The following is a 17,327-nucleotide window of genomic DNA, read 5'->3' on the forward strand; positions in this document are numbered from 1 at the left end:
GAAAATCAAATGCAAAGACACATTAAAATTGTCTACAGATTAATAGCCAAGATTAACATCACCAATAATGCAACCTCTGTAAAGTTAGGCAACTGCTTGTCAATCAGCAGTTTCAAAATCCAGCTCACGCTTGAGGAAAACAATTGTCACTACATCACCTCTATTCAGACAAGTATTTCAAATCATAAATAATTACTTTGGGCTGCTACCACCAATTAGCCAACCACCAGCAGGACATTTAACTCCCAAGGTGGATCTGATGTCACATAAGCAGAGCTATTTGTAAAGCTTGGGCAATATCCATTTAGTCAAACCTTAGATAGACTGAAAGGAAACACATGGAAAACTGCTGCACCAATTTCACTGCTTTTTTTTCTTTTTAGAGGTACGCAGTTGCTTCAGTTCCATGCAGCACTACCACTTACTTGTACATTAGAAAAGAAGCTCGTATAAAAGTGCAGGAGTCTTTCTAAACATAGTCTTCAGCTGCAAGCTTTCATCTCCCAGTATTTTCTTATATTTAAAAGACACTAACAGTATTGGGAAACCCAAGGTCTACGTGTTATTCACATACCCTGTTAGGACTTTTGTGTTTTTGTCCAGAATGAAAAAATAATCTGAACAGGCACAAGTAATAGGTTAACAGGTCTATAAATGTGTGTGTTTATCAGGAAAGGGAGCAGAAACCAGACATTCTGAAGGAAAAGTGAGGGAGTATATGGGCAGACAGCATCACTGAACTGAACGCATCACTTCAGTTAAAGTCTGCCAATTTTCCACCTTTAGGACTGACCCAATACATAAGTAAACCAATTTACCCATCTCTGAGAAAATCCTACCATTTCACTGGAGTCCAAGTGATCTCCTCCTTGGATCACACAGATCCAAAACAACATAATTCAAGCTTGCAGTCTGAAAACTTTCTTCTCAACCTGGCTGCTCTTGAGATCTCTTTACTACAGCTTATACGTCCTTTCCAAGTTTAGCTCATCCCAGGCAGTTTAAGCCTAGTAAGGCATAAACACTTAACATACAGGATTACTCTTCTTATATAGGCTAAAAATCCTTTTGAAAAGGCTATACAACATCAACAATTATAGCACAATTATCAATTTTTGCAATTTCTTGCCTTCTAAATATCTGTAATTTTCAAAAAACTGTCTCATTCTTACAGATTACATTTTCTATTATCTTCTAGCTGAAAAAATGGAAAATCATCCAAAATTTGGCCCCAGTGTTTGACAAACTAGCCTTGAAGAAACTGGAAAAAAAAAAAAAGGCAGAGGGGGAAGTGAGAGGAAAGCAAGAAAGTAAAAAAAAAAAAAAACCTAAGAGAGAAAAGAGGTACAGATCAAATCAATAGTATTTGGATGGCCCCAAACTGGGGCAGGGGCACCCACAATCTCAGCAGCTCATTCCAAAGAGAAAGGACTTTTAGCAGTTCATGAAAATAGCAGCTAATAAAAATATGTTTAAAAAGACATTTAGATGAAGGCAATGTTTCAACCAGAAACCACACTGGTTACATTTTTTGATTTAGTACTTTGAAAGCAGAACTGTATGTTCTCAGCAAAAACCTCAGTCTGTTCCCAACAAAATCAATAGCAAAATTTCCACAGACATTTCATGATAGGGGTGATATGGTCAGAGCCTGCATACCTAACAGACTCTACTGTAAACATGCTTTAACTTTTGAAAATTGTACTAGAAAACGCAATTGATAACACTTGCTGCTTAAACTGCAGAATTTTACATCAAAGAGCTCTTCACCTACCTACATACATGTTTCAGTTAAACATTCTGCATGTCTTTCTTTCAAGTGGCTAGCAAACATACCACAGGAAAGCACACAAAGACAAAAATTCAGTGCCACAGTCTGTTTAGAAAGCACTGAAAACCCCTTAAAGCAAAACCTAAACATTCATGCATGACCCAAACCCTTCATAATATAAAATCCACAAATAATTCCTCAGTTAGCATATTATTCCTTGTCTGTGTGATATACGTAACCACTAATAGGTAATTACTATTCAGGTTAACTATCTGAAAGTCTACAGAAAAGTTTGGTGTTTTTTTTTTTTGTAAATGCCAACACTTTGCAAGACAAACCTCCACTAAAATAAAAAAGAACTGGTGAAAAGCAATGCCATTCAGAATGGAATTTTTTATTTTTGTCAGCAGGTGCCAGAGAAGTAAGGCAATATATCAGTAAATAAATAAATCATGCAAGCTTGTACTGCTACTAAAGTTCTGAGAGGGGCTGTCTAAAGAAGCAAGGTGTCAGTGATAACACCTGATTAACACTGAAAAATCATACCAGAACTTGAACACCATGTTCAATTTGAAGGAAAAAAAACAATGCTACCACTTCAGTTTAAAATAGCACATCTTTAAAATTAGATACTTATGAACTAGAAACTAACAAGTACTTGAAGCATATATTCATACTGCATCATTATCAGGGAAAACATGAAAAGAGTGAAGAGTATGAAATTCGAATGTGCTGAGTAGAAGGATTAAACTGGGTTTTTTTAGTTGTATAACCAATTCGAATCAGAGAAAAACATTTTTCCATAGCAAATATGACAAGAGACACAGAGAACAGAAAAATAACCTCTTGAAATTTCTTCACTACCTTCACCTTTAATTCATATTCATCCTAAGTACGAAACTATTTTTTATTCAGAAGATGATGCTCATTTCCTTATCCCTGTTGGAAGGAGTGTGGTCTGCACAAAGGAATTTCTGCCTTATTTTCCAAATCTAGATCAATACTACTAACTTTTGCATCAATTTCAGCCACTGAAAGATCCACAAAACAAGTTCTATGAAAACAATTAGTTCTCCTGGACAAATCTGTGCCCCTACCAAAACCATCACATACACACACAGAGTAAGGATGTACTGAAATGGCTTATTTCCTGTTAGACACCATAAGAATTACTTTAATAAATCCAGTAGTTGCATAAGCAATTCTTCTTAATATACATAAGCTTAGAATATAAATTCTCATTCAAGGCAACTTCCAGCTCTAAAATGAAAGAATTCCTTAGGGAAACACATCAATACTTTACAGTCTCCTCTATAGGTGAATGAATACCCACTACTGAAAGCTCATATGAAAACAACATGATTTTATAAGTGATGCAGTATCTTGTAAAACACACAGTACCCACACTATCACATATTTGTTACAGTATCAGTGCAAGCCATCTTCAACAAGAGATTCAAACTACCTCTGTCATAACCTCTGCTTTCCTTGATGTGCATAAAACTTACCTACAAGTAGTATTGCAGACAACACGAATTCCATCAGAAAAACATTCCAAACTAGCTCAATTCTATGCAGTGCTACTCATACTTCAGATGAAGTAAATAACCACTGAGGCCACTAGCCTGGAGTACCAGGAGCAAGCCTAGCTCAGCTGATTTGCATTGCTACCTGATAGCAATTAAGTCTGTTCCTCTCACTCTGCAGCATGTGCATGCTTTTCTATTAAAAAGAATAAAATCCTTTTCCCCATGAAATTACTGTTACCCAGACCCAAAGTACTACTGAAAGGATAACTTTTCAACATTTCTTCAAACACTGAGTTTTAGACCACAAATCTGGGAAATAAAGTCAACGTTTTAGGAGAATTTTGCCATAACTTTTGCTAAGGATACTAATGTTACTTCTTAAAGAGACAGAAAATGGGTGACTGGAGTTTCTCCTTTGGTTTTGACATTTACTGGCAATGACACAAACTTAGAGTTACTAGCTGCATGAAGTATGGCCTTACTGTATGTAATTTTTAGAGCTGGACAGAAACCAGCTAGTGGTATTCTTGTCAAACGTCCCCTTCATCCTACTCCACAAGCTACAGAACATTATTTTTACCACTGTAAATACCAAGTGCATGTGAAAATCCTCTCTGAAATACTCTCTTGGCAAATCCTTTTTAGAAGTTATCATAGGAAAATCCAATACGTTTTCTTCCTGTGAAAATAACAAAGCAGGTGAAACCAAAATTACTCTTTTTCCAAATCTCTTGATAGAGTTTCAGTCACATTTCCTTATTTTCTGCTTTTCTCCATTATCCTAAAATGAATAAACTTTCTTGGTTAGTAATTTTCACTCTTCTCTTTATTAACCCTTGAGTTTCTTTAGGTTAGTGTTTTGAAATGAGATTTCGTTGTGATGCTTGGTCTGACAGGAGAGAGAATGTAGACTAAGAGGCCAAAACAGTCATTCTTTTCTTTAGGTTGAATTTTTTAGCCTAGGAACTAGCACATGAAGATCTGTGACTGACCTTCTCAAGCGCAAATTCAGTTCTTGATGATTCTTTTTCTGGTTCTTCCCATTCTCTAGCTATGGAAAAGCTGCTTCTAAACCAACAGCTGGATATTTGTAGGGAAACCTTAACTATGAGGTATGCAAAAGATCAGAGATGCATTTGTACAAAAATTCTCAATGCAGTACACCACAAGCAGTTATTTGTAGAGGAGGCGTAAACAAAATTTGAAGAAAAACATTTTGCAACAACTAAAATATTGGACAAGGATTCTGAGATGCTGTAATAAGAAGCAATTAAGATGATCACATGATTAGATCTAAAACAATTATGTAAAAAAGCCCTTTTATCATCTTTGCACTGAACTCCTAACTTTTGATGAGATTACAGCTTATTTTTTTAATAATACATTCAGCCTTGCTTCAAAAAGACCAAGTCAGTCCTATACGTATGTTCGAGAGGGATAATGCATCCTCCTTTTGCTAGATCGATCCCTTCTTTCTGACAAAGAACTGGGGCTAGAGGGACTTTGGATAACTGCAGCGTTAAGGTAACTGGTATTTTTTAGTTTGGAATTTCTAAGATTGAAGTCTAGAGCTTTAGTTTTATGAGAACAATCTGAGCTCAGCCTCCTGTGTTGGTCAATGGAAGGGTAGCTGGGGACTCTGAAAACAAAGGAGAGAGACGTGATGGCGCCACTCTGCCGAGTGGGGAGAAAGCTTCTGTTTTCATCAGAGCATAAAGGAGGACAGAGAAGGATCCAAATTACAGCCTGAGACTCTGGGGTGGCAGGAGAGAAAGATGGAATGAAACTCATACAAAGGCTTGGGATGGGATGGAACAAGAAAATCACAGTATTTTCTCAAGCTGCACGAAAAGGTATTGCTACATCAGTTCCATCTTTCTACCCAAACAGATCATGGTTAACACTCGTCAGCTTTGTTGAGTGAATGTAGAATGGGGAGAAAAAGGTTAGGGAGACCCCAAGCAAAAGATGTACATTCCTGGGCGGGAAAGAGATTGCTCTTAGGGCAGAAAACAGTGTTTCTTGAGACAGACTTAGGGGAGACAATGTAGAAGTCAGTGAATGGGTAGCTCTGGGATACACTGAGGGTTCTGGGACAGTAAGGCTGGGAGATACAGAGCCCAAGGGACAGGAGCTTGCTAGTGCAGATGAGTCACTCCCAGCAAACATCTCTGTCCACAAACCAAGGGCACTGTTGCAGAACTGGCTCTCACTACCAGTTTTGGTTTTTGAGGCGGTTTTTTTTCTGTGTAACACTGACTTATTAAGTTTTTGTTTTATACTGGCTTTTGGCCTTCTTCACAGCATGAAGAGCCTAGCTCCAGCTCTCAATGCCTTTTTCTGCTAATAAAAATATTTCCTTCCGTGCATGTGAGAGTATGGCCAAGTGGCCACTTAAGTAACACTGGGAAAAAAAAACAGTACAAGCTTTTCTTAGTCCCCAGCTGAAAGGCAACTTTTTCTTTCCAGCTTTTTAACTCTTTTCTTAACCACACTGAATTTACAGTGTGGTTTCTGAGGCACAGACATCAGAACTGGACTTAATATCCCCATAAACTTCTGACTGACATCATATGCAGTGATAATACCACATCCCTGCTTTGGGGTTTTTATCCTCAAAACCAATGCATTCTTCTTGGGGAAAAAAAGTACTTGTGGAAGACATATACTTGTACGTGGTTCTAAGTTTATTTGCTACATATGACTGTCATAAGAGTACAGCCGTGAACAACTATGTGTACTTGGTTACAGCCAACAGACGTTAGTGAAGATTTCAGAGAATATTTACCAAACATGTAACCTAGCACAAACCTGTAAGCTGTATATTCAGTCTGCCTTGCCATTATTCAAACTGCTAATGGTGATATTTAAGCCTTTGAAAAGTTCTTATGTTTGCATGCTACTGCTGTATTTTTATTCTTTTCATCTCATGTCATCCTGCTTTCACTCACCACAAAAATTAGAGTCAGTAAGGGTGTGCTTGTTAGCTGATTTAAATTTGAACACTTCACGCCAAACCCAGCATCAAATGAAATCACTGGCAAAACCCCCACTGACTTCACTCGGAGTAAGACCAACTGGAGAAGCAAGGATCCCATGAGAGGCATGCATCACAGTCATTCACATCCTGCTGAGTCTGTGAGAACCAGGACGAGATACGAGTAGAAGGCCCTTCCACTTACGTTTCATGTGACACACCACTTCTCTTTTGTTTTGCAGAACTGTAAGAGAAGATTTTTACTATCTGCAAGTAACAAGCTGAAGAGGCTGGATGAGTCACTGGAGACAGTTTTGGGCCAGCTCAGCTCACAGACTGCCAGTGTCAGGGAAGGTTCACCCAATTCTCCCCTTCCTGCTGCACAGCCATCCCAAAATAACGTGGCAGTGCTAAACATAGCACCGCCGTGCTCTTTTAATAAACAATGATTCCTGCAGCGTGTACAAGTCACCACATTTGTCAAGATAAGCACATCAACATGAGATGTCATATTAGCCTAGACAAAGAGATTGAATCAGATAGCTTTGTCAAACACCAAGCAAAGGGGCTCATTCGAACTGACAAAGCAAGAAATTTAAAAGTTGAACCTACCAACCTAGCCTTAACTCATTCTGTCCTCTCCTGCTGTGGAAGAGTCTCAAACCAGTAAGGGAGCTCCTGTAAGTGATATAATAAATTCATTCATGATTTGCAATAACAACAAACCCCTGTGCTGCACTTTTCAGAATTTCTATAATGGCTGTTAGTATGTTTCAGATTATGCATATGGATCTATATACCTTAGTGGTTAGGGACTTTTCATGATAACATATGCACAGAAGATATAACTAACAGGCAAAAATTAACAGGCATAACTAATTGCCATATAGACAAGTTACTGGTTACTCCTTGACTGCATTTTAGTTACTTATATGTAAGGAAGTTTAATCATAAGGCAATGGACAAAGACGCTGCAGTAGTGGGTCTCAGTCCTTCATCTGTCTAAATTTTTTAATTACTTTAGGCAAAGTCTTCAATTTCACATCTGAAATCAGGCACACAGCTGCCCCATATATTATGGTATATGTGAGATAGTGATATTGGTCATAAACAGAACTAGAAACACGTTCCAAAAGATTACTTCACTGGTGAGAAATTGTCTTGGTTTCTCTGGTATTCCTCACACATGATTGAGTGTATGGGCTTCATCATCCTCCATGTGGCAGAGACAGAAGCCCTGGGGGTGGGGGTTAGCAATAGAAATATTTTCCTTTAAATGTGTTTTCTCCTCAAGAAAACTTACAATCAGCAAACTTATTTCAAACAAGACAGGTTTATCAGTGCGCAGGAGTGAAACTGGCAGTTAAAATTTCTGCCACTCCAGACAGAAGTCTTACTGCATTGTGTCCTTTGCGGGGAAGAAAAAGCCTTCAGGGAACTACAGGCCAGAGACCTTTAAGTTTTGCTTTCCATTCAAGCCTGGAGCTATATGGACGATGAAGGAAGGATCCCCCTTTCAGGGCAGCTGCTGCTCGCAGTGGCAGGCTTCTCAGCCCCACACAGTTCCTCAGAGATGAAAGCCACACACTCCCCTTCTCCTCTGCCACCTCCCACCACCACCAGAGCTGAGAAAATACACTTAACATGATCCTAGAAAGGGGGCGAGAAAGCTGTGGCACTGATACTATTCTCTCTCAGGACTTCACCTTTAATATACCCAAATGGGATCTTTCTCCCCTCAAAACTGAGAGATAATGAAAACCAGGAAGATTTACATTGAACATTTCCACAGGAAATTGAATACACTTTAAAATATTCAGGAACAATTCAAATGCAAATACAGCACAGTACTGTATTATTCATATTCTGCAACATTTTGCCTTAATGGTCCGATTGGAAGAAGATCTTTTCCAGTTTGTTTTCTGTGAGGTTAATAAACCAGGACTTTAAAACAGCCATCCAATATATGAGGTCCTGTATTTTCTTTGAAAGAAACAAAGTCAAAGGCAAATTCAGTGGTTTCTTACATAAAATATGTTTTCACTTCCTGAACATTGCCTGTAGCTTTGCTAATTTATTGTCATGAAAATATTGTTACTACTTAATGCACTAGTACTTTTGTCAATAGGCTGTTTTCCCCAAGGCATATTTGAGAATGCTCTGCTAATCAGAGTTGATGCAGTTATTCCAAAGCAGCCAGGTCTTTACAAAAAGGTTTGTGTTTAATTCTAGTATAGGTGAGTGTTGTCAGTCCTTCAAAGCACAATATTTTTAATTCACTCAGTTCACTCGTGTAGATACCTATAGCACTGAGTACATTATCCAGCCCCAGACTCAGACTGAACTAGTCTATTTTAAAGCAGTATTGCTGGCATCTTTTCCTCTTAACATTTAACTTATGTGAAATATTCCTCATTTTGTAGTAGCAAGGCTTAAATAAACATTTAATCAGAACCACAAATCTGTGCTGTATCATCAGCACAGAACTTGCAAAAATGCAGATGGGCATTTAAGCACATACTCACTTGGACCTGACTTCTTACTTTTCTACATCTGCTTGAACATTTGAGATGCAGCTGGATTTTTAGTGTTTTTCATGAACATCATCATGACTGACAATGAGATCACGTACACATACATATGTCACACTGCAGTTTTATTCTCTCTAACAAATATTGAAATCTACGTGAGTATAACTTTACTGAGGTTAAGTAAATCATCTTAATTGGTGTGGGAGCTTTTAATGCATGTATGTTTTCAGTGATTTTTAATGCATTTGCAATCCTCTGCAGATGAAAAATTGAATAAAGTTCCTCAAGAAACAGGTCAGGCCATTAATTTCAATTAGAAATAGTAATGAAATTCCAGTAAACTATTAAATGTCACTTAATCTATATTTCAGATAAATAGAATACTTAATTTCTGTTGGCATGTTCCACAACAAGGCACCCTACTTGTCTTTATATTGACACAACTGGTGCTCCTCTGCTTTCCCTACCACAGTGACATTTAGTGACATTATTCCTGCTGAAACCCAGCACGGACATAATTCATTTTGCAACAAGCCCACTAAGGCAAAAAGTGTCTCTGTGTGGAGGTAAAGGCTCTACCTCCTCTGATCTGGCTGGTTGAGTCTAGTGCTATGCATTTCTTTGTTCATCTTCGCTGGAATCCAGGGGGGCAGCCCATTTTGGTTTCCTTCTGCCAGTAGTTCATCCCCCCAGAACTTCTATATGGCAAAAGGACACTAATATTATTTCTACACTGGGCATAATTAAGTTCCTTATTAAGGACAGAATTACAACTATCAAGGTTATGGTTTTTATGCAGCTATATGTTTTGAGATGACACAGATGTTTCACTTGACCAGGAGAGGTACCATGGGTTCTTGTTTGAAGGGTACTCAGGCCCATCACCTCCACAATAAGTTTCATAGATGTATGATACTTCTAAGGATATCAGCCAGCAGCAGAAGGAGTGAAACTAAAACAGAAGACTTTGAGTATTAAGGAGCATTACCAACATGGAACAAAATCTGACTTCTGGAGAGTTCTCCTCAGTTACAGCTGTATTCCTTGGCTAGTATCTGGAAAATACATAAGATGCAGTTTGAAGAGATGAGGCCTCCTTCTAATTCTCCAGAGAAATAAGATGGTTTGTGATAATTCTCCATGTCTGAAGTCACCCACACACATGGCTTCAATTCAAAGTTTGCACATCTTTAAGAGATTTATTAGGAGATTTAAGTAGTTGTTAGTAATTTCTGTTGACTGCAATCAAACTAAGTTAAACTAAAATCTACCATGTCAATATACATTTCTATCCTTCTGACTCTGCTGTCTCACCCTTTATCTGAAAATACAGTGACAACACTGGAAGGACAGCGAAAAGATGCTTTTAACATCTCCACAGCCATATCCAATTCTCATTTTTGATCCTTTGATGTGTCTATAGCTCAGGCAGCTAGCAAGAAGGTATAAACAAGACACAGGAGTAGTGCTTCCAGTTTCCAGGGATGTTTAAAAAAAAAAAAAAAAATCAAAAATTGTCTTAGAACTACATAACTGTGTTCTTCAGGTAACAAGTAAAATGCATACACATGTATGTATACATGCAGACACAGAGGCATGCTCCTCCATTCAGATACTATTTTCCATTCATAGACATTAAGAGGAAAACATGATGGCATTCTCCACGTAAGCCATGGAAGGAAGTAGGTGGCTAGTTAGCTACTCAGCAGCACCAGAAATGCAAATAGATGTCAAACAGGTCAGTGTCTAGTGCCCTGCTCTGAAGTACCAGCACAACCACCTGTAGATGGACATGTGATAAATGCATATAAAATCTTGACACAAGCCTCAAGGCGATTCTTTAATACTGTTCACAGCAGAGAACACATCCAGCTTCTTTCAACATGCAGAACATGTGTACACCACATATTCTATATACAAAGTATAATACAGGTTAATTAAACTATGTCCACAATTTTCTGAAGTTTTTTTTAAGAGACACTGTTATGACTCTTTCCTAAATGAAAGAATACAGTATTTCATTTTTCTTGCCCTAAACAACATCCAATGAATAATTTCAAGTGACGTGATCTTTGCTGTTTCCTTTAAGCCATTTTGGAGATGGATTGCTACAGTGGGTGGCATTCAGAATAACACATGTTGAGCAACGCACACTGAAATCTTACCAGTTTTATGGCTTCTTACAACATGCTACGATGCGAAGTGATTCACACAGAGGAGATGGAGAAAGTTTTTCTATTACTGTAAAAAAATGATGTTATATGCATTTATCATCCAAAATAAATACATTGACACTACAGGCCGAAATAAAACTAGGAAAGTAAGCTTGGTTCCTTTATTTCAAAATACTGCGTTTAGATTAAACCAATTAAAGATGAGTGATGCTCAGTGTAAGATGAGCTTGCTCTGATGCCCATCAAATCAAAATAAGGTGAGTTAAAGAAGAAACTAGCACCAAAGATTTGAATTTCCTGATGTCTCATGCTGACATCTTAGAAATTTTACAACTCCTATGGAGGAGGTAAAGAAGAGAGAAGGTAGAGGATCCACTTGGTAAGACGGACCCGGTCACTATAAATATACATGAAGTCAAAAGGAAGAAGTAAAATGTAGCTGTGCAGGTGAGCAATGTGCTGTAGCTACACCAATAAGCCAGAACTTCCATAGTTGTTCTTTCATCCAAGATACATACTAGCAATTTCAGAAAAGTGCCAGTCCAATGACATAACACTTCAAAGGAAGGGGGAAAAATCTCTACAAAATGATACAGTAACTTTTGGAAGATGCTGTACTTAAAGTAAATGTTCATGGATGTATTGTTAGATTTGATCAGTGTCCTATCAGATTTATTACACTGCCTCTGACAATGTCATCAGACAGATGTTTCAGGAAAAGAGAACAAATCATAGAATCATAAAATGGTTAGGGTTGGAAAGGCTAAGAAAGTTGGGGCTGTTCAGCCTGGAGAACAGAAGCTGCATGGAGACCTCATAGCAGCCTTCCAGTATCTTGAAAGGGGCCTACAAGGATGCTGGAAAGGGACTCTTCATTAGGGACTGTAATCATAGGACAAGGGGTAACGGGTTCAAACTTAAACAGGGGAAGTTTAGATTAGATATAAGGAAGAAGTTCTTTCCTGTGAGGGTGGTGAGGCACTGGAACAGGCTGCCCAAAGAAGTGATAAATGCTCAGTCCCTGGCCATGTTCAAGGCCAGGCTGGTGTTCCAGAGTTCGAGGATTGCAGGTGAGAGAAAATGAGAGACAAATAGAGAACTCACAACTAGTTTATTAATATAGGAAAATATAGAGATAGTAAAGGATATAGTAAATGATACTTCTGATGTTTGGTTATCTTACCAACCCCAAGGACCCTATTAAGATGATCAGGAAACCAGCTCCGAGAATCATCATCGCAGTGGGATGTGGCAGGCTCAACCTCGGCGGGCATCCCCGTGGGAGCAACATTGACCTAGATGGTATGAGGGTATGCCTCCCCCGCATCGCATGAGGCTTAGGCTTTTATGCTGACAAAGCTGCACATTCTTTCTGACGCAGGGGGCCAGCCTACATTGGAAGAAGTGGCCAGCTGTTATCTAGAAAGGTCTCCAAGGGTTGAGACTTTTCTGGGGAGTTCTAAAGCAGAACTTTCAGGGTAGGAACCAAAGCTGGACTTTCCAGGGAGCAGCCAATGCAGAGTCTCCAGGGAGGAGCCAAAGCGGACAAACAGTACTTTTCTGTCTTTGTGTGTTTTACCACGGACCATTACCTATTGCTCCTGACACAGCTGGACAGAGCCGTGGGTGACATGGTCTACTGTGAGGCATTCCTGGCCACAGCAGGTGGTTGGAACTAGATGGTCTTAAGGTCCTTTCGAACCCAAACCATTCTATAAATATCTCAAACCAGTCAACTGTGCTCTACCTGAGAAGTAACTATTGGTCCTCTATCACCAAGCTCTTAAAAGACTGGAGTCCTGAAATTTGCTGCCTTATCAGTCTTATTATCTGCACCTCCACATTGTTACCCAAGTTGAATTTTACTCATTATCCTCACACTCAGCTCCTCTAGCGTAGGTAACTATTCTCAATTTTAATTCCTCACATTTCTGTAAAGCCAGAAGTGCAGACATCCCTACCACCTTGCCTCCATACCTTCATAAGCTTCTCAGAGAAAAAAAGTACTCAAAAGTTGAAGGTCTACTTCAACTGCTCAGTCTTTCTGAAAAATCAGACTTCAAATCATTACAGAAAATACAGACAACTTGGGTCATCCAACAACTTTGAAGCACTTCATTCTGAACCCAGAAGCAACCATGCATTATAATACCTTATTTTCTTTCACAAATCATCCATGGTATTAGTTGTTCAATTCTGTTGTGTTATTTATTCTGCACATAGCTTTTTCAGCAGGAAACCTACAGAAAACTTTAGATATACCAATTTCTACCTTCCAAACCACATGAGTCTTAGACTTTAAGCTTTCAAAAGGTAAGAATTAGGTAAATATCTGGGTTTCATCAACCTGGAATGTACTATTCCAAGACCTGCACTTTCCTGGCCTTTCAGCAGACCATGTGTCCTAGAGATAGACAGACCTGTCCCAGGGCAGCTGATGAACAGGTCTGACATTCATCAGTCGCTACCATCCTCCAGTAAATAAATCCAGGAAACAGAAGGAGTTGTTCCTCCATCCAGATTACCACTTGCTTCACCAGCCATTTCTCCAACAGAAACTGGCACTAAAATATGACCTTTAACAAAAGATTTAAAAGAAGCCATCACTCTCCAACACAATGGAGAAGTTTCACAGGACAGAAAAGCAAACAATCAAAACCCTAAACCACTAAGCCTGCCCTGTCAATTGCTGCCTTCACACCCCGGACACTCAGCCTGGACTAAGAGAACCGGTTAAGGTAAAATAGACGCAACACCAAAAGGCTGTGCAATGCTGCACCACCCCATAAATCCACACCAAGCCAACAAGCATTGGCGGATCTGACCTGTATTGGCCCCACTCTTCTTCACACCTGGCTGCTGCTAAGTCCTTACCATGTTTCCTCTGAAAATGCCACCACTACAGTAGGAGATAAACAGGACCAGGTCCCTCATCTCCAGCTGGATGCCACTCAACCTCCTGCTGCCAGTGGGTGGCCCGGCCCCTCCTGAGGACAGGGGCGGCCGGAACCCTCTTACCTTGTTGGAGTAGGGGGGTTTACTCAGGTTGATGCCGTCTCGGATGAGCTTGTCCCGGATCATGATCTTCAGCTTCAGCCTGGGGTACGCGGTGAGCCCCTCGCCGCCGCCCGCCCGCCGCCGCCCGCCGGGGCGGTGCCGGGGGTCCGCCCCCCGCCGGGCCTCATCCTGCCCCGCCACCCTCCGGGGGCAGCGCCCGGTGCCGGGGGCCGCCGGCCGTGGCGGCGGCTGCGGCTCCAGGGTGAAGTACAGCCCCGCTGCTGTCTCGTCCGCCTCCTTCAGCCGCCGCACAGCTTCGTGGATCCGGCGGCGGTGGTGGGGCACGGCCACGCCGATGGCATCCAGGTCCGGGTCCCCGATCTGCTTGCAGACCTCCAGGTCGTCGTAGCCATTGTCGACGAAGGACTCAGCGTACTGGGGGAGCTGTAGGGTCTTCAGCCACTCATAGACTATGTTGGTGCACATGCTGGCTCCAAAATAATGACTGCAACTTTCAGCACCGAAGCCAGCCTCCCCCTTTCCACGCCTCACCAAAGGAAATAAACCCACAAAACCTGCGATGCAACTGAAAGGTCTCAAAATCAAGGTCAAGATACCAACATCCACCAGGGAAAAAAAAAAAAAAATCCTTAAAGCAGATCAGTGGGGCACAGCAAGAACCGCTGAACAAATCCGTCCTGTTTATTCCTCCTCCTGTTTTCCTACCGCCAAGTACAGCCGCTTTGTGCCACCGGAGAAGGGGGCCTTGGACTAGAGAGAAGCGAACCGTAAGGGTGCATCCCCCAAAATCCCAAATCGCTGATGCACAACATCCACCCACTTTCTCTGGAAGTAATTCGCAGTCGCTGTTTTTTTTTCCCCTCTTCCTTTCAGTGTTAGTTTCTGTTTCTGCTTGTGTCTCACCTTCTTGCGCTCTGTCGCATGATGAAGCTGTTTACTGTGGGGAGCTGCTTTGGTACCCGATCACGCTGAGGAGCACGGGGCTCCCGCACGCTCGGCCACCACGGGCAAGGCTGCAGCGTGTGGTGCCCGCCTCTCCCGGCTCTCTCCCGGCAGCGGGGTCATGCGGCGGCTCTTGCTTTCCTTTGAAAAGGGTCCTTTCGGATTAAAAAAAAAAAAAAAGAAGGAAAAAGGGGAAAAAAAAGATAAGAATCCCACTCACTTTTCCGAGTTACTTTCCCAGTTCCCCTTCACCCCCGGGATGATGGCTAAACGCGCTTCGCCGACAGTGAGCCCGCAAACTGCTTTCCAACCCCACTTTCTCCGCGCTGCTGGCAGCGGTGCCCCCTTGTTACCCCTGGGGCAGGCAGCCCCACGTCCGGCACGCACGACTTTCCCCCCTCTTCCCTATCCACGCTACCCCTCCCGCCGCTGCCCGCAGCCGCCCCGGCGAGGAGGAGGATGAGGCAGTGGCGGCGGCGGGGCCGGGCGGGCAACCAGCGCTCCGTGCATCCTCCGGCGGCGGCGGATGAGCTGATCTGCGACAGGTCACTGGCGCTCCCCCCTCCTCTAGCTAGTGGCGGGGCTTTCCCCTCCTGCCAGCGGTACCTCGGCGCGGTGCTCCCCTCCCAGGTCCTCCTTCCTCCCCTACCCCTGAGGCGCCTGACACGCCGCCAGCAGATTTCCTCCGGCTCCTCCCGGTGCTCCGTGTGCAGCTTCTCCCTGCTCCTCCTCCGCGCCCGTCACCCCGCTGCCACCCCCCTCCCTAGCTCTCCCCGGGGCCTTTTCAACTTTCCCCGCCGGCAGCTCTCTCTCTGTGCCTCCGGCCGCCCCTGCCAGACCCGCCGGGGCGCGGGCACGGCAAGCCCGCCCGGGCAGCTGCGGGGGGTTGGCTGCCTCCGCTCCGCAAGCTCTCCTGCGGGCTTGCCCGTCCCCCTTCCCTGAGGGCACGGGCAGGCACCGCGCCGAGGGGGCACGGCCCGGGGAGCTGCCCACCCGGCGCCCTTGGCACAGCCGGACCGACGGCTGTGGCGGCGGCTCCCCCGCGGGGGCACCGATACCCTTCGCGCCCGAAGGGCGACCCTTCGTGGGCAGAGCGGGTCTCTAAGCGGGAACAAGCGTCCCCCCGCTTTTCCCGAAAGCGGCGAGGAAGGGCGGGAGAAGCTGGCCCCGCTCTCCCACCCGCCGCCACGAGCTGCCCGAAGCCGGCGGAGACGCCGCACGCTGTCCACCGCGTTAGCCCGGCAACGCCTGGCTCGCAGCGCCCCCGCCAGGCCGCTGCGGGAAACGCCCCCAGCCCGCCGCCACACCCGGACAGAGTGGGGTGGCCGGGGGTCCCCTCCTCGTTCGGCCACCGCAGTGGGGATGAAGCTTGGGTCCCGCTGCCATTTTCATTTAAAACAGGTTGAAACTTGTTTTCTTAGGAAAATCCCTTTCCCTCAGCGGACCCTTCAGGCCCGATAGGTGGGGTGAGAGGTAGTTAAGGCACTTCGGGCTGGTACTGCCCATCGGGTCCACTCAGAAGGGGATGGGGCACGGGCAGGGACAGCCCTGCTCGGGCTGAGGGGAGCTGGGGAACGACGGTGAGTTACCCACCCTGCTTCCTCACAGCACAGGGGTGCCGAAGGACAGACACGCTCCCTTTTGCTATTTAGTGAGGTTTATTTGTAGCAGGTTTCCTGAAGGACCATTCTTAGCAGATAGGGCTGCGTTTGTCCTGGGCCTTCATAGTAGTTCATCATAGGATTACGTGGTGAACTACCACATAATAGCTTAGCAGCATTCTCACAAGAAGCATCATGTTGCAAAGAGATTTGAAAAGGTTAGCTGCTTACAAGTGGTTAAAATGCAGCCTCTGAGTATAAAGCCTAGAGTTCACAGATTCACATGCTAAAAGGGGAGAAAGGGAGGAACAGCATTTTACTCCTTTTAAATTTTTCCATCCTTCTTTTTTATGTATTTTATTTTCCTTCCAGGCCACATAATATATCAAACCTTTTCAGGCCAGAGGCAGAGATTGAAGCAGCAGTTATCTTCTCTTCACAGACCTGGTGAAAGGCTGACAAAACTGGAGAAATTAGCAAGGAGGTTCTGTAAACTGGAGCTGGAATTGATGGTGTGAGAGTACATCAGGCTAATCAGGCTTATTGACAGTGCATAAAGAATTTTATCATTTTTATGCATACATTTCTTTAAGTGTCCTGGAAGGCTGTTAAGGTATTACAGATGTTATGGTTCAGATGCACTTGGTAAACTGCAGGTCTCCCACCTGTAAAAAGGTAGGATCCTTAGACTCTTACGGGACAGAAGAAGGAGAAGTCTGTCCTGGCTTCACCCCATGGAAGTGTGGAGTTTGGCATCAGGTTACAATATTGTAACTTAGGGGAA

The 17,327-nt window shown here is 43.0% G+C and overlaps 1 protein-coding gene across 3 annotated transcripts in view; it reads right to left on the reverse strand.

The window, feature by feature from the left end:
• Positions 1-15,659, reverse strand: part of LOC130597904 (SAM and SH3 domain-containing protein 1-like) — a 535,467-nt gene extending 519,808 nt beyond the window's left edge. For 2 of the 3 annotated variants that reach the window (XM_057406828.1, XM_057406827.1), the window contains exons 1-2: positions 15,592-15,659; positions 14,001-15,083 (exon numbers count right to left, since the gene is read on the reverse strand). In XM_057406828.1, coding sequence (XP_057262811.1) covers positions 14,001-14,465 — 465 coding nt within the window. In that variant the 5' untranslated portion in view covers positions 14,466-15,083; positions 15,592-15,659. The remainder of the gene's footprint in view (positions 1-14,000; positions 15,084-15,591) is intronic. The other variant, XM_057406830.1, reaches the window with a different exon arrangement.
• Positions 15,660-17,327: the final 1,668 nt, after the last annotated feature.

This window comes from Pezoporus wallicus, unplaced genomic scaffold (genome assembly GCF_028554395.1).
Source record: "Pezoporus wallicus isolate ANWC-B61680 ecotype Strahan unplaced genomic scaffold, APGP_CSIRO_Pwel_v1 scaffold_6362, whole genome shotgun sequence".
NCBI classification, from domain to species: Eukaryota; Metazoa; Chordata; class Aves; order Psittaciformes; family Psittacidae; genus Pezoporus; species Pezoporus wallicus.